Consider the following 18,990-nt stretch of genomic DNA (forward strand, 5'->3'; position numbering starts at 1 on the left):
ATAAGTTTTATTTTTACACAATCACTATCAACAGAAAAAATGGTGCTGTATGTAAAAATAACTGTTTTGTTTAACATAATAATGAAATGCAATCATCAAAAAGCTCCTCTGCACATTTATACAACATAATCTCAAAGGAAACATTTTGTATTACATTTTTATTTGCTCTATTGATCTTTTTTGTCTGTTCTTCCCACTAGTTCAAATCTGACCCACTGATAATACATTCTTTAAACAAAGTAAATATTGACACATTTGCCTGATTTACATTTTTTTTTTTTAAACCGTTAGTACATTAACCAAAAAGTTGTGTATCGGAATATGAAACAAATGTTTCTCAAATATTTAACAAAAGTGGGCGATGCAAGAAGAAAACAACACTGAAAAAAAATTATATGCAGCATGATGCAGTAAGATTGTCCTCAGTAACATTGCTAATTGATTTGTTCACTACATGCAAAAATTATTGTTGCGTGAACTACTAATTTCTTGTTCAGCCAACTATCAGTTCACAATATGAGAACTTTCATTTTGTCACCACTTCAATTACTTTTATATGAAGTTTAAGGGATAGTTCACCCAAAAATAAAAAATTATTTTATCAACTCACCCTCATGCCATCCCAGATGTGAATGATGAAGATTTTTAGAAGAATATCTAAACTCTGTAGGTCCTCACAATGCAAGTAAATGGGTACCAACATTTTGAAGCTCTAATGTGCACATAAAGGCAACATAAAAGTAACAGATCAATATTTAAGTCATTTTTTACAATAAATTCTCCTCCTTGCCCAGTAGGTGGCGATATGCACGAAGAATGTGAATCACAAAAAAATTCAAATATCATGGCTTTCGACATTTATTTATGCATATACCTTTGTACTTTAGTTGTTGCTGTTTAGTTTTTGACATCATGTAAATTACTGTGCTTCCACTCACTGTTCAGCTTTTGTTTTTAATTTCAACACAATTGATTTTAATTCATTTTTTTTCCCGCTGCTGACATTGATAAGCAGAAAGCACTATTGGTAGATCACTATGCCTTTCAAATTTAGTTTATATAGACACTTATTGCATTACAGATTGTTTACACTTTGCGAAGCGTCATACCTCTGAATGCAATCAGCTTACACTGCACAGTTAATGAGCGGGCGGAAGAAAGCATGAAGTGTGGTTTGCAGCCCTACCCATTTTAAAAGACCTACCTGCTCAACTACTGTAGTACGCTTCTATGGAAACAGCCTGTCTGTCAGCACACCCACACATGAATAATGAGATTGCACTGAGGTGCTCGGATTCAAAGCGCTATAGACATGGCGTCACACTGTTCAAGGCCATCCACCTTTCTTAACGGCATCAAGGATCTCTGCATTATCTCCAAACTTTATGGCTACTGTATGTTCAGAATAGCATACTACCATACTACACCTACTTTATTTGTATTGTATAGAATTTATACTATCCACAGAATGCAAATTTTCTGTATCCATGGAACAGACTGATATCACTGTTAATTCGGTGACAGTAGGTCGAAAGTTCTACTGCTGAAATTGGTCTGTGCTTACTTAGGCCACACCCACACTAATACATTTTAGTTTGAAATGCATCTTTATCTCTACGTTTTGTCCTCCTGTTCACACTGAGATGCTGTTTTGTCAGCGAAAACTTAGCTTTTCGAAAACACTGCCAAGTGGATAAATTTAAAACTGCTGTCTTCACATTGTAGTGTGGACAGGGGAAACAGAGATATCTGAAAACAATAATTTATTTATTGTCATGTGACGCAGTCATGTGATTCATTCAACCCAAAACATTCAAGATGGTGGCGCCTGTTGTAGCGGCGTTGTTGTGCCTGATATTCACTTTGATAGCATTGTTAAAGATAAATGTTACTTTGTACAACCTGCACATTGCATTCCTTCAAAGGCGACAGGAAGATTACTCAGAATTGCTATCTGGCGATGGAACACAAGGACGACTGTGTTTCTGACAGAACATGGAATGGTGTTTTTTTTGTTGTTGTTTTTTTTTTTTTGCATTCATGCATGCATAGTAAAGTGATTTAAGAGTTTTGATACGCTTTAGTGTGGGCAAGCAACTTTTGGAAAACGCTTGAAAATGGCAGTGTGGATGGAGAGCGTTTCGAAATGAATCTGGATTAATGTGGATGTAGCCTGATATTCTAACTACTTCCCCCATTGGCCGACACTGGATGTGTTGTATCATGTATCAGCATGTGTGGTCCACAATGTGGAGCCAAATGTTTCACATACGGTAGCCTATAAAAAGAAAAAAATAGACAGTATAAACTGTGCAGTACTTAATTATTTGAAAGCTAGTATTCCATTTTAAAACACATTCCTTACCTTTGTTTTATCTTCTTGAGTTCAGTCATTTTCTATTTTTATTGTTTCTTTCTTTTTAAATGTTTTGTTTGTAGTTTGAGTTTAATCTTATGTTTTTTTTTCTTTCCACACACTGTTCTCTCTTTTACTGTCCTTCTTTTTCTTTCTTCCCAACCCTTTTTTTGTCATGTTTTTTCCCCACCATTTTCATCTGTTGTCCTTCCTCTTTGCCACCCCTCAGCGGGGTTTGTGAAGTCCCCTCTCTCTGAGATTAAGCTGATGGGCGACACCTTTGAGCTGTACTGTGATGTGGTGGGGAAGCCCACCCCCGAGATCCAGTGGTGGTATGCAGAGGTGAGCAGGGCTGACAGCTTCTTCCAGCTATGGGATGGCGCGCGCAAACAACGCGTGTCCATCAACACGGCGTACGGTGTCAATGGAGTTAGCGTATTAGCCATCACTCGTGTCACCATCGAGGATTCTGGGATTTATGAGTGCAGAGCCAGTAACGACCCACACCGTAATGATTTACGCCAGAATCCATCCATTACCTGGATACGAGCCCAGGCAACAGTTAAAGTGTTGCAGAGTGAGTTAACTGTAAAATTCCCTGGGTAGTAGGGGGGACTATAGAAACCAAACACCCCCTTGATTTTTCCTCAGTTAAGTATAGTGTGGTGGCCTGTGTTAGTGGATGTGGGATCTAGTTTTAGTGGATCTTCCCTTTTCCTCTTCCCTTTGTTTGAGTCCGATAAATCCTGTAACTGGTCTACTAAAAAGTCTGAGCAACTCCCTGTGTACATCACTCTTGCCCTTGTAGTCTCTTGATATGCTGCAATAAACAGTGCATTCAGAAAGTATTCAGACCCTTTAATTTGTTTTCCACATTTTGTTATGTTGCAGCCTTATGCCAAAATGCTTTAAATTATTTTTTTTTCACATCAGTGTACACGCCATACCCCATAATGACAAAACAAAAGCCATATTTTTAATAACTTTGTAAATGTATTAAAAAGAAAAAAACTGTAATATCACACTGACATAAGTATTCAGACCCTTTGCTATGACACTTGGAATTTAGCTCTGGTGCATCCCATTTCTCTGGATCATCTTTGAGATGTTTCTACACTTTGATTGGGGTCCACCTGTGGCAAACCCAATTGATTGGACATAATTTAGAAAGGCACACACCTGTTTATATAAGGTCTCACAGCTGAAAATGCATATCAGAGCAAAAACCAAGCCATGAGGTCAAAGGAACTGCCTGCAGAGCTCAGAGACAGGATTGTGTTGGGGCACAGATCTGGGGAAGGCTGCAAAAACATTTCAGCTGCATTGAAGGTTCCCAAGAGCACAGTGGCCTACATAATTCTTAAATGGAAGAAGTTTGGAAAAACCAGGACTCTTCTTAGAGCTGGCCAAACTGAGTAATCCGGGAGAGAAGGACCTTGGTAAGAGAGGTGACCAAGGATCATGTGTGGAGATATGAGAAACTTGCAGAAGGATAACCATCACTGCAACACTCCACCGATCTGGGCTTTATGGCAGAGTGGCCAGACAAAAGCCTCTCCTCAGTGCAAGACACATAAAAAAGCACCTAAAGGACTCTCAGACTGTGAGAAACAAGATTATCTGGTCTGATGAAATGAAGATTGAACTGCTTGGCCTCAATTCCAAGCATCATGTCTGGAGGAAATCAGGCACTGCTCATCACCTGAACAATACCATCCCAACGGTGAAGCATTGTGGTGGTAGCTGCTTGTGGGGGTGTTTTTCAGTGGCAGGGACTGGAGGACTGGTCGGGGTTGAAGGAAAGCTGAACACAGCAAAAAACAGAGATATCCTTAATGAAAACCTGGTCCAGAGCACTCAGGAACTCAGACTGGGCCGAAGGTTCACCTTCCAACAGGACAATGACCCTAAGCACACAGCCAAGACAATGCAAGAGTGGCTTAGGGACAACTCTGTGAATGTCCTTGAGTGGCCTAGCCAGAGCCTGGACTTGAACCCAATCGAACATCTCTGGAGAGACCTGAAAATGGCTGTTCACCGACATTCCAATCCAACCTGACAGAGCTTGAGAGGATCTGCAGAGAAGAATGGCAGAAAATTCCCAAATCCATGAGTGCAAAGCTTGTTGCATCATACCCAAAAAGACTTGAGGTTGTAATCGCTGCTAAACGTGCTTCAACTAAGTAATGAGTGAAGGGTCTTAATACTTTTGTCAATGTGATATTTCAGTTTATTCTTTTTAATACATTTGCAAAGTTATTAAATATCTGGTTTTTGCTTTGTCATTATGGCGTATGGAATGTATATTGATGTGAAAAAATAAATAATTTAAAGCATTTTAGCATAAGGCTGCAACATAACAAAATGTGAAAAAAAATGAAGGGGTCTGATTACTTTCTGAATGCACTGTATAGGCAATGGCATATATTTGTAGTCAACAAGCCCTTATTGAGTGTATACATCCTTGTCCTTCTCCTTGAGAAATTTCAGTGTTTCTTTCTTGGACAATAGTACAGTTTGTTTCTGTTCCAATTAATCCTTTGAATCTGGTAAGACAGCCAGTTGTAAACCAATAGGAGGTGATTTTTCAATGACAGATGCCGATATCTAGAGGGCAGAGTGGCTGATGGCTGATATTATGCCAATGCATATCATATAGGGCTTTATCATATGTGATATATAGTAGAATATGATACTTACACAAACATTAAATACTTTATTTGATTTAAACATTTAAAAATATAAATTGTAGTAATTTTATAAAAACTATTAACTTTTTATTTAAGTTATTTAACACTATATTTACTGAAAATGCACTCAAAAATATGTGAAAAAAGAATAGGGCACTCTGAAGTTCACACTTCAACACAAGTTAAGCTCAGTTGACAGCATTTGTTGCATATTGTTGATTACCACAGAAAATAAATTAATCTCATCCCTTCGTTTATTTAAAAAACAAAATTCAGAAATCACAGTTACAGGAAGGCACTTACAATGGAAGTGACTGGGGCCAGTGACAGTCCATAAACATTAAAATACACACCATTTCAAAAGTATAGCCTCAAGATGTAAACATGTTAGCATGATTTTAGAATGATAAAAAATTTTCACAATTATTTTATTGTGATAAAATTGATTACACTGTTTACCAGTGTTACATTGGCATGGCATCAGAGTTGTAATATTGAATATAACTTTACACATATAAGGTTAGTAAGCGATTTTATCACATTAACATTATGTTAACATGAATAATGTTAAAGTTTTGTGGCTTTACTTTTGAAACAGTGTGTATTTTAATGTGTATGGACTGGCCCCATACACTTCCAGTGTAATAGCCTACTTTAACCGTGATTTTTACTTTTACTTTTATTAAAAGTCGAAATTATTTTTGTGAAAATCAACATTATGCCACAAAGGTCCTCTATTGAGCTTAACTTGCATTGAACTCGGAACATTCCTTTAATCGGCCAAGTGGACATAATCTCAAAATAGCGAAATGTTGTGAAATGAATTGGCTTGGCTAATATTTTAGTCTGCTGTCAAAGGTAGCAAATACTGTTGTGAAGATGGCCACATTGTTATCGTACATCATCAATGTGTCACAATGTGTCATAATGAGTATGCTGGATTGGGTGAGTATGAAGAAGTGACACATAATGTAACACATGTGGTGTCATAAATGCTCAGTTGTTTAGAAACATCGTTGTATTGTTGAAATTGTCATAACCTTACCTTGCCTGATGTTTTTTCCCTAAAGATAGCTTTTTATCTTTGTAATAGATTGTAATAATTTTATAGTCATGTTTGTGTCTGATAGATTCTTAAGTATATGGTAAGTTCGATATTTATTTTGGAATATATAAGGGGTAAATATTTAGTCAGAAGGTCATTATTGCAAAATACACCATAACAGGGTGATCGGGTATCATCCTGAAGGGGTTTAGCGAGAATGACCGGCTGACTGTACATTATCCTGCTTATTACACAGCTGTTTACCAAATAAATGGACCTGAAATATTGATTCAAGTAGTTGTTTAATATGTAATAATATAAAAGGCTCTGAGAGCTACAAGAGACATGAAGCACAGCTTGTAGGAAACTGGTTACCAGGGACAACTGTCAAATATTCAGTTAACGGTCATTATATAAAAATGTTTGACAGCAGAACCCTGCAGTTGACCAACCAGAATTAAATATTCCAGAGAGCTGTGTAATAACAAATGATATTCTATGGAATATCAAACAATATTCTGTAGGTGCCAGTTAATAAATTGATTCATATGTGTGATTGTTTGTTTAGACAAATTGGCATGAAAGGCTGTGAACAAGCTCAGTTTCCTTTTTTTTTTAATGCAGTATATACAGCATATAACACACAGAGTATATAGAGGTATATTCACTGTCCTCTTCAATCAATACGGTAGTATGTCTTTGGCCTTGACTGAAGCATCTGTGTTTTCAGAACCAACAATCTTTTCATCAGATCACATGATCTTACCCATGGGTTACCACAGCCCACCAATCACACTTCAGTGCAACCTCACAACTTCTCAAAACGCCCACCAAGAGAGCTTCTGGATGAAGAATGGGGAGGAGATCCCAGACACAAAGAGCTACGACAAGAACACTGAGTACAAGTACGTGCTTCTGTGGTATTGAACATTATGTGTGCTGTTTAAAATTGATGGCTTCTGCTTGAGTTTGGTACATATTATAACATATAGGCGTATTGCTTATATGTTATATGGGGGGGATGAATTATTCAAACTTCAGGAGAGTACATTTGCCAGATCAGATCAAAATATATATAAAAAAAAAGCTTCTAGGGGATAATAATTGGTAGCTTTTAATCATTTTCATTAGCTGAGTCAAACTTTGTTTTGTAAACGTTTAATATCGGTGACTTTCAAGCCCTGGTTGACTGTCTATTGTTGATGGCGCTCTGCACTGGTCTAAATCCAGTCCAAGGCCTCCCTCTCAACTGCCACGTTTTGCTAATCTCTCTGCATGACTACTAATCTAATCAGACTAATCATATGTGCACAAGCTAGTGCACTGCTAACATTTAACCTGCTTTAGTGTTTACTCTACCTAAGGGTTATTCATTCTGTGTGAGTGCACTGATTCTTTTACCAATAATGCCAATGAGTTGAATTTATTACTGCCTGTTTAAACAGCGCTTCTCAACCTTTTGACTCAGGTCCCCTGTGTAGACTAAGATATTTCCTCCTGGTACTTCTGCTGTAATGATGACAAAGCTAATTGTTTTCAACATTTTTATGAACAGAAATTATTAGTGTCAAAAGATTAAAATAATTACAGTTCATTTTGTGATTCCAGAAGTTTCAAGAACTGTATGTTCTTATATATATAGTATCAGTTTACATGTTGTACTACTAAAAATCTAGATGAAATGTAATATATTATTTTAACATATCATAGATGATTATATCTTATTTTAAATTAATTTAAGTCATATTGAGGCCCCTTGGATGAGAACCACTCACCACTTGGGTAAACACGCTTAATAAGTAGTTTTTTTTTACAATACACACAAGGTTTAAGCTTGGGCTGGGAGTGTAAACTCTGGTTTTAATTTAAATCATAATATGCATTATGATTATGACATTGATTTATCTAAACATGTGACCTTGAGCTTTGCAGAGAACAATGTTTTAACCCTACAATAAAGTACAGTGGTGGTACCATAGTACAGTCTGATGGTACCACCATGGTACTTTGATATATACCATGGTACTGAATGATTACGTCACAGTGACATTCTTTTATTGTATACAAAAAGTCGCAGAATTACGCTAAAAATTGTGCAAACGCCTTTATGCATTTTTAAGATATGAGCAATCAAACATAGTGGCCCCGTTGTTTTGTGACGCCATATATAAGATATATACATATATATATAATTATGCATGCATAATAATTAAAACTATATGGAATATCTGTACTTTTAAAAAGTTAATCTCATGTTTTCTTTTACACAGACTTACTAAACCGAGGCCAGATGATGCGGGCGAGTATATGTGCGTGTACAAGTTTGACATGGCCCCCCCAGCAAATGCCACCATTGAGGTTAAAGGTAAGGTTCCCTCTTGTATCCTCACATTTCTCAGAATTTGATATACAACATAACATTTGAATGGTCAATGGCAGTGATACTCAAAGTCTGGCCTGGGGGCCAAATCTGGCCTCCTACGAGGTTATAAGTTGCTCGCCGTTGTATCTTTTCATTTATTTGTCCATTTTCCACTAAATTACATGATCTGAAGCACTAAAGCACTCTAATACTCTCATATGGTGTGAGTTCCATTCACCCAGGAAGCCAGGGAGCGCTCACGTGCATATCTTGTTCTAAATATGGTCATAGAATAAGAAAGTTATTACATTATGCCTACCTCAATGCCCCAAAAGATGTTTTGACTGATGAAACCTGTTATAAATAAAAAGACAATTACCAAAAATATATGGTTTGTTTACAGTATCCACTATGCACTCAGCCATGTAGTGTATGAATTTTCAAAGTGTAGTATCATCCAAATGGAACACTTAACGTTTTTACTACACGGAAGCATTCGCCATTTACCAGCTGACTAAAGTGACATTTCAAACGCATGAGATGTGTTGCCACTAGCTTTAACGCATTATCCAACCTTAGTTCAACACTTATATCTCAAACAATGTACATATTCACACAGCGTGGTTGATAGTAAAGCATTCAACTTACATTTGTAAGGTGTTGTTTTCACTGAAGTTTCACTGTAGCTAGTTGCTGCATTCTCTATTATTTACAATTCTTTTGTCAGACCAGCAACGCAGCCAGGTAACTCCGCCCCTCCTGCTATGTAAGGCAAGCCTTGCTCTAAATACATGAAGTGTCTAATATTTCACACTCTGTTTTGATGGTTAAAAAAGTGCATCATTAAGGTACTCATAGATTATTATAATTGTTTTTTTTTTTTTTTTGCAGTTTCACCGTTAACATACTACACACACTACAAACGTAGTGCAGAAGTGTGCGGTTTGGGACGCACCTTATATTTTCCAAACAGTCTTTGGTATTTTTAGATGTTTATTGTCAGTTCTGGAGCTGTCACTGCTGTACACTGGATATTCTATAAATAATCTGCTTTCTGCTTCGTTCTATGAATGTAATCCACATGAAATCAGTAAAAGCAGCTTTTTAAAAAATTCTATTATTAGTGGAATTAAGATTGTGTAATTTTTTTATGTTCATTCTGCATTTATGGCGCTAATGCTAATTGATAATACTATAAGTAGCCAGAATCACATTACATGGTCCTGGAAAATCTGTCATAATTTTTCCGATTAACACATTTTATTGATTCTAACCAATGAAACACTTTTTGTTTTGAAACACGTACTCATTCTTTATTATAATTTTTTTCTTCACATTTTAGAATAATAGTAAAGTCATCAAAACTATGGAATAACATAAATGGAACTATGGGAATTATGTTGTGACAAAATCCAAAATAAATAAAAACTGTGTTATATTTTAGCATCTTCACAGTAGTCACCCTTTGCCTAGAATTTGCAGACATGTACTCTTGTCACTTTCTCAACCAACTTCTTGAGGTATCACCCTGGGATGCTTTTTAAACAGTACTGAAGGAGTTCCCATCTATGTTGGGCACTTAGTGGCTGCTTTTCTTTATTATTTGGGCCAAGTCATCAGTTGTTTTATTTTTTTATTAAATTTTAGTTTTATAATGAAATAAATTAATATGGTGGCACAATTATATTTTTGTCTACAAAACTAATTTCAAATATTTAAGCATACACCTTCAGATCAAAAGATTTCTAAGATCATGAGAAACATTTCAGTCAAGTGTTTCAAAACTTTTGACCGGTAGTATATATGCACAGTATCAACTTTTAACCCCCATTATTCCTCTTCCCCCTCCCAATCCCTAACCTCATCCTGACCCCCAACAAAAATCCCTGTGGTCAAAGCCAAAGTACACACACACAAAAAACAAAAAAAAACTATATATATACAGTATATATACATATATATAAACTCGGCAAAAAAAGAAACATCTCTTTTTAAGGACACTGTATTTTAAAGATAATTTTGTAAAAATCCAAATAACTTAACAGATCTTTATTGTAAAGGGTTTAAACAATGTTTTCCATGCTTGTTCAATGAACCATTAACAATTAATAAAGATGCACCTGTGGAACGGTCATTAAGACACTAACAGTTTGCAGATGGTAGGCAATTATGGTCACAGTTATAAAAACTTATGACACTAAAGAGACCTTTCTTCTGACTCTGAAAAACACCAAAAGAAAGATGCGCAGGGTCCCTGCTCATCAGTGTGAATGTGCCTTAGGCATACTGCATGGAGGCATGAGGACTGCAGATGTGGCCAGGGCAATAAATTGCAATGTCTGTACTATGAGACGCCTAAGACAGCGCTACAGGGAGACAGGAAGGACAGCTGATCGTCCTCGCAGTGGCAGACCACGTGTAACAACACCTGCACAGGATCAGTACACCCGAATATCACACCTGCGGGACAGGTACAGGATGGCAACAACAACTGCCCAAGTTACACCAGGAACGCACAATCCCTCCATCAGTGTTCAGACTGTCTGCAATAGGCTGAGAGAGGCTGGACTGAGGGCTTGTAGGCCTGTTGTAAGGCAGGTCCTTACCAGACATCACCGGCAACAACGTCGCCTATGGGCACAAACCCACCTTCGTTGGACCAGACAGGACTGGCAAAAAGTGTTCTTCACTGATGAGTCGCGGTTTTGTCTCACCAGGGGTGGTGGTCAGACTTGCGTTTATCGTCAAAGGAATGAGCGTTAAACCAAGGCCTGTACTCTGGAGCGAGATTGATTTTGGAGGTGGAGGGTCCGTCATAGTCTGGGGCGGTGTGTCACAGCACCATCGGACTGAGCTTGTTGTCATTGCATGCAATTTTAATGCTGTGCGTTACAGGATCTCATACTCATGTGGTACCCTTCTTGCAGGCTCATCCTGACATGAACCTCCAGCATGACAATGCCACCAGCCATACTGCTCGTTCTGTGCGTGATTTCCGGATTTTCAGGAATGTCAGTGTTCTGCCATGGCCATTCATACAAATATTTACTCATGTTAAGTTTGCTGAAAATAAAAGCAGTTGAAAGTGAGAGGACGTTTCTTTTTTTGCTGAGTTTATATATATATATATATATATATATATATATATATATATATACAGTTGCAATAGAAATTATTCAAACCCCCCCCCCAAGACAGTAAGGATCTACAAAGGAAAGCTTTTCTGATGACCCAGAATTTTTAAACTTTACATCTATATCAGTTGACTGACACATTCAAAGTCATAGTGTGAATATATAACCTAATATTTCTAAATAGCAGGATTTTTTACAGCCATGTCATAATTATTCAACCCCTATTGCATGTAGCTGTTTCTTAAATATGTAAGGCTACACAAGTAATTGATTTAAAACAAAATTAAGTAATCAATCTGCAATGGCACTTAAGTTTTAAAATTTAAGTTTAGCGTTGTAAGCAAAAATTTATTTCTATGCATAAAATGCAATTAAAAATAAGCTGTCTCAAAAGCTAATAGAGGAGATTATTTCATTACACAAGAAAGGTCATGGCTAAAAGTACATTTCCAATGCACTTCAATTTCCAACAGACAAAGTTGGCAGCACCATTCATACATTTTTTTAATATGGTACAACTGCAACCTTCTTGGGGTGTGGAAGAAAGCAAAACTTCACCAAGGGAAATGTTGACTTGAATATTCAAGAAGTAATTAGGAAAGACCTGTGGAGTCCTGGAAGAAGGTTTTATAGATGTATGACACTAAACTGAAAATGAGTTTTAGACCCATGGGTCAGTAGTATGTCTGGAGTAAGATGACAAGGTGATGACAAGAAGACACCATCCCCACAGTCAAGCATGGAGGTGGGTCAGTCCTGTTATGGGGGTGTTTTGCAGCTGCAGGAAACGGCTATCCTGACTATGTGACTGACACCATGGATTCTTTCAGGTATCAGGCCATTTTGGCATGAAAAATTTGATGCCTTCAGTGTGTAAATTGAAGCTCGGTGATCACTGGACTTTCCAGCAAGAAAATAACACCAAGGATATATCCAAGTTGTCCAAAATCTGATTCAGGGATAGGTTGTGGAATGTCCTTAAATGGCCCTTTCAGTCCATCATCAAAATCCCATTGCAAACCTTTGTTGGGATTTCAAGGAAGCAGTGGCAGCACAGAAACCAAAGAATGTCAATGAGCTGGAAGCTTTTGCTCATGAGAAATGTGTAAAAATTCTAATAGAGAGGTGTCCGAAGCCTGAGAACACTTACCTGAAACATTTATTTGCTGTTATTAAGGATAAAGGATGCTCCACAAATGATTGACTTTGGGGGTTAAATATTTTTGACATGACATTTGTGGAGAGAATTAGTTGTTTTTTATTTAAAACTTTGGGTAAACTGAACTCTTTGTTCTCAAAATCACTCAAATGTGTATTAAAGACTTACTTTGACTGTTTACTGAGGTTTTAGTTGATGTGTTTTAATTCACATCACCAGAATGTATTACTGGTCAGGGGGTTGAATAATTTCGATTGCAACTGTATATATAATCACACACATTTAAACTATAAATCCCTCTCCACTGCCTCTCCCAGAAAGCCTTCCAGAAAGGTCAGATAGCTGCCCCACTTCTTATTAAACACCTCCAGGTTGCCTAGACTTCTATCTGACATCTCCTCAAATGCCACCACCCTGCCCATCTCTGTGCACCACTCCCAAAATGAGGGCGCACCAGCCAACTTCCATCCCCTCAGAATGATCTATCTACCAATCATAACACTGGCTAGGACCCAATTTCTTATGTATTTATCCCCTATACTAATAACCACCCCATCACCTAAAATACAGAGTCTGGGGCAAAATGAAATTTGAGTGCCTAATACATCACACATAAAACTCTGAACCCTCAACCAAAATTCTTGAATCTTAACACACCACCAAAAAATATGAGTTGTGTCCCCATCTTCTGATTGGCATCACCAGCAGGTGGGTGTGTCTTTAAGACCAAGCCTATACAATCTAGGGGGCATCCAATAGAATCGATGTAAAATCTTAAATTGCATAAGGCACACCCTTGCATTTCTAGATGCAGACTTGACATTTTTTAGAATCCTAGCCCACACTCCCTCCTCCAATACCAAGTTTAAATCTTTCTCCCATAATCTCTTGAGAGAAGTTGAAGCTTCGTCCCCAGACTCTGAATTAGCAGGGAGTAATACACAGTTGCCTCATGGCCTTTTCCAAAAGCAGTAATCACCACTTCCAGAGCATCTGCCGCTTTAGGGGGGTGCATGCTACTCACAAAAATAGTACAAAGCAGATGGCGCAGCTGTAAATACCTAAAGAATTGAGACCTGGGAATCCCAAAATGTTGAACCATATTTTCAAAGGATCTCAACACTCCACTCTCCTATAGGTCACTGAGTGTATTAACCTCCCTCATAATCCACTCTGTCCAGCAGAAAGGGGACTTATTAATACATAACTTTGGGTTCAGCCATATGCTCAAAGCGACATTTAAATAAATGTCAGAATTAAACACTCTGGACACTTTTGTCCATACCGCGTGCAAATGCGAGATAATGGGGTGTAACTTAACTTCTCCGGTTAGTTTGATAGAAAGGCTTTGCAGTGGCGAAATAGGGGCAAGAACTTCCTGTTCAATACAAAACCAGGGAGGAACCAGTGAGCCAAATGTCTGAGACCAAATGCATAATAATAAAACAAAATCTTGGGTAGGCCTAGCCCACTTTTGTCATCGGTCTATGCAATTTACTGAAATGTAATCTGGGACGTTTACCATTCCAAATGAAGGACATCGCTATGCCATCACATTGCTTGAAATAAGAGAGGGGGACATCTATAGCGAGAGATTGTAGCAGGTAGTTGAATTTTGGAATACAATTCATTTTAATAACATTAACCTTCCCAATCATAGATAAATGTAATGAAGCCCACCTGCCCACATCGCTCGAAAACCTTTTTATTAAAGGGTCAAAATTAACTCTAACAAAATCAAACAAATTTGCTGGGAATAAAATACCCAAATACTTAATGCCCTGTTTGGGCCACAGGAAGGTGCCCGGCTGAAAAGCCGCTACCGGGCAGTACGCTGTCAGAGCCAAAGCTTCGGATTTAGACCAATGAACTCTGTATCCTGAGAATTTAGAAAAGGAATTAATAATTCTGTGGAGCCAAGGCACAGATCTAGTAGGGTCAGAGACGAATAATAAAATATCATCTGTGTAAAGCAAAAGCGTAGGTGCCACACCTCCTGCCATCTCCCCTGGAAAATCATCCTCCTGTTTTATCATGGCTGCTAATGGTTCCAGGGCAAGACAGAACAATAATGGGAAAAGAGGGCAACCCTGCCGGGTGCCCCTATCCAGAGTAAAATGATCTGAAATTAATCCATTTGTTTGTACCACCGCTACCGGGTGTCTATAAAGTAACTTAATCCATCCACTAAACGTATTCCCAAACCCGTACATTTTCAAAATCTTAAAAAGATAATCCCATTCTACCATATCAAATACCTTTTCGGCATCAAGTGAGATGGCAACGATCGGAGTCTGATTGTTCACCACTGACCACATGACATTAATGAAATGCCTAATGTTATTAGAAGAGTTACGGCCCCGAATAAACTCCACCTGATCTATATGTATAAGAGATGTCATAACTTTAATTAATCGGGGAGCTAAAATTTTTGACAGTATTTTAACGTCTAGCTGGAACAGGGAAATTGGACGGTAACTCGTACACTCACTTGGATCTTTGTCTTTTTTTTCTCCCCATTTTCTCCCCAATTTGGAATGCCTAATTCCCAATGCGCTCTAAGTCCTCGTGGTGGCATAGTGACTCGCCTCAATCCGGGTTGCGGAGGACGAATCTTAGTTGCCTCCACATCTCAGACTGTCAATCCGCGCATCTTATCGTGTGGTTTGTTGAGCGCATTACCGCAGAGACACAGCTATTCTCCTCAGCATCCACGCACAACTCACCACGCACACCACCGAGAGCGAACCACATTATAGCGACCACGTGGAGGTTACCCCATGTGACTCTACCCTCCCTAGCAACCGGGCCAATTTGTTTGCTTAGGAGACCTAGCTGGAGTCACTCAGCATGCCTTGGATTCGAACTCGTGACTCCAGGGGTGGTGGTCAGCATCTGAGCTACCCAGGCCTCCCCGATCTTTGTCCTTTTTAAGAATCAGACTGATCCGGGCTTGTATCATGGTTGGCTTTCCATTCTTTAATGATTCCATATAAACATCTAGAAAAAGTGGAGCCAGTTCTGTAGCATAAGATCTAAAAAAATTGGCAAGGCCTTATTTACCTCGCCAAGCTCCTCCAAGGTTATCTCAGAATCAAGAGAATTTTTCTGTTAGTCATCAGTTTAGGAAGTTCTAATGGTTCCACAAAGTTTCTAATATCTTAATCAGTAGACGAAGACGTGGAACTATAGAGATCAAGATAGAATCCTTTAAAAGCATTATTAATATCAATGGCCAAGGTAAATATTTCACCGCCAGCAGATTTCACTGAGGGAATGGTAGAAAAAGACTCTCTCTGTTTTATATATCTAACCAGAAGTTTCCCTGCCTTTGTCCCCTGACTCAAAGTATGACTGGTCTTGCCCTGAATAGCCAAAACTCTACCTTCTGTGACAAAATAGTATTATATCTGTATTTCAGTGAGGTCAATTCTCTGAGGCCATTAGACGACATTCGGCACTTCAGCTCTGCCTCTGCACTTTTAATATTCCCTTCCAATTCCACGAGTTCTTGTGCTTTGGATTTTTTGGTGAATGAGGCATACTGTATGATCCGGTCCCTAAGAACCACCTTAAGTGCCTCCCAAGCCATGCCCACAGAGGATACTGAGGACCAGTTGGTCTCCATAAAGACACTGATTTCAGCCTTTAACATTTGTTGGAATTCAGGATTTTCCAAAAGGGATACATTAAAGTGCCAACTATATGATTTATTTTTCTCCGTATGTGGCAACACCTCTAAACACACTAGGGCGTAATCTGAGACTAAAATGTTTCCAATTGAGCAATCAACAACAAATGAAATGAGGGACTAATATATATATATATAAAAACATTCTAGAGTAAATCTTATGGACTGATGAAAAAAATGTATAGTCCCTACCAAATGGGTTCAAAAGTCTCCAAATATCTGTAAGACCAAGATTTTTACACATCCTGTAAAGCGTCATTGTTGCTCTAGGGGGCTTGCACACTTTTGCTTCACTATGATCAAGGACTGAGTCTATCAAAAGATTAAAGTCTCCTCCCAATATTATATCATGAGGGGTGCCAGCGGCTTGCAACATCCCTTCAAGATCTATAAAAAAGCCCTGATCATCAACGTTAGGTGCATATATATTAGCCAAAATAAGACTTTGTCCCTGAATTTCAGCTAAAACAATAGTGACTCTTCCTAATTTATCATTACTCTGTTTGAGACATTTGAATTGCAGATGTTTACTTATCAGTGTAATGACTCCCCTGCTTTTATTCAAGACAGTTCTATAAAAAAATGCCCACCCCATATCTTTCCAAATTTTTCAAATTCCTGCGGAGAAAGGTGCATTTCTTGAAGAAACACTATATCATATTTATTATGTATAAGAAGAGAAATAACCTTCCTTCATTTATGGGGTGCCCCAACCCATTCACATTCCATGTGGAGAGAGACAATCCGCTCATATTAACATTTGACATTTTGACATTGTAACACACTTCAATGGAAAGGAGGAGGCGAGAACTGGCTTGATGATATAAATAATATTTTAATGAGAAACTGAACCAAAAGACACACACACAGGTGTCGGGCAGCTGCCCGTAACTCTCTCTCTGTCGCACTGCCGTCTCCGGTCACCTTTATCCCTCTCGGGATTTATCAGCCTAATTAGGGGCCGGGTGTGCGGAATCACAACCCGGCCCCGTCCTCCACCCTGCCACATTCCTCCCTCATTCTCTCAGGAAAGGGGGAGGGCAGGTCATCCCTCTCTACCTGGATCAGGGAGGGGACAAGAGGAGGGAAACAATAACAATAACAAAACGCAGTACCTATATACTGTAACAGTGATCGTACCAACTAAAAAACACCATAATAATATTTAAAAGAGAGGGAAAGGCCAACGCGGAGCAGCAGCGGGAGAGAGAGAGGAGAGAGAGAAAAAAAAATGTACTCACCGGTTCTCCAGTAGCCTGGTCCTCGGCCACTCCTCCACACTCTAGCGGATGACAGCCACACTTCCCCAGGCAGTCCTCCGGCCCCTGGTGGATGGAACACCCCGCCACATTCCGGTGGATGGAAGGGGTCTCCTCCGCCCCTGGCAGCGGTCCTCCCACTCCAGATGGTCAGCCAGGAGCCCCTCCTACCCTCACGGTCGGCTCCTCCGTCCCCCAGTGGATGGCCGTGGCTGCTCCGTTGGGGTGGATGGTAGTAGCGAGGACTCTACTACGGTGCATCCCTCCTTCCCAGGTTGCGGCACCAGTGTAACACATTTCAATGGAAAGGAGGAGGCGAGAACTGGCTTGATGATATAAATAATATTTTAATGAGAAACTGAACCAAAAGACACACACACACACACACACACACACACACACAGGTTTCAGGCAGCTGCCTGTAATTCTCTCTCTCTGTCGCACTGCCGTCTCCGGTCGCCTTTATCCCTCTCGGGCTTAATCAGCCTAATTAGGGGCTGGGTGTGCGGAATCAAGACCTGGCCCCGCCCTCCGCCCTGCCACAGACATATAAGAAAAAATGTATTGTGTGTCAAAGACAAGATTATAAAGACCACATTCCAACATTAGTGCAACAATCAAACCCCAAACATCCCCTAGAACAAAAAAAAAAAAAAAACAGAAAAAAGAAAACATTTGCACCTTAACCACGCGCATGACAGTGCCAACTCCCGTCCATCCCTCCAAACTCAAACAGTCCGTGCACACCAACGAGAGCCCCCGCGACAACCCTGCCATCGGATTGCTCAATTCCGGTGTTTCTATACAAATTTTGTGAGACAGAATTACACAGCAAAAGATAATCTATAAAACAAACTCCAGCCAATAGGCAGAATAAACACAAAGAGCGTGTAGCTTCATCCATAAAACTGTCCTGAAGGTGTGTTATTCTACAAAATAAACTCCAGCCGCTAGGCGGAACCAGCACAAAAAGAGCGTGCAGATTCTTCAAACAGTCAAGCGAATGTTCAGTGAGTCGGTCCACTCGGCTGCAACATGAGTGCGAGCAAATGACTTACTCCAATGACTTTGCCAGAAATACCCCACAAAATAAATTCCAGCTGATAGGCGGACTGAGCACAAAGAGCATGTAGATTCATCCACAAAACCGTCCTGAAGGTGTGTTGCTCTACAAATTAAACTCCAGCCGCTAGGTGAAACCAGCACAAAAAGAGCGCGCAGATTCTTCCAACAGTCAAGCGAATGTTCAGTGAGCCAGTTCACTCGGCTGCAAGGTGAGTACAACAAGATGACT

General features: G+C 39.2%; 1 protein-coding gene across 1 annotated transcript in view; it reads left to right on the forward strand.

Annotated features, from left to right (window-relative positions):
- The window catches only part of LOC127435603 (neuroplastin-like), a 42,632-nt gene that overhangs the window by 8,216 nt on the left and 15,426 nt on the right, over positions 1-18,990 (forward strand). The window contains exons 2-3 of the mRNA XM_051689188.1: positions 6,822-6,996; positions 8,362-8,456. Coding sequence (XP_051545148.1) covers positions 6,822-6,996; positions 8,362-8,456 — 270 coding nt within the window. The remainder of the gene's footprint in view (positions 1-6,821; positions 6,997-8,361; positions 8,457-18,990) is intronic.

Source organism: Myxocyprinus asiaticus, chromosome 46 (genome assembly GCF_019703515.2).
Source record: "Myxocyprinus asiaticus isolate MX2 ecotype Aquarium Trade chromosome 46, UBuf_Myxa_2, whole genome shotgun sequence".
In the NCBI taxonomy this organism is placed as follows: Eukaryota; Metazoa; Chordata; class Actinopteri; order Cypriniformes; family Catostomidae; genus Myxocyprinus; species Myxocyprinus asiaticus.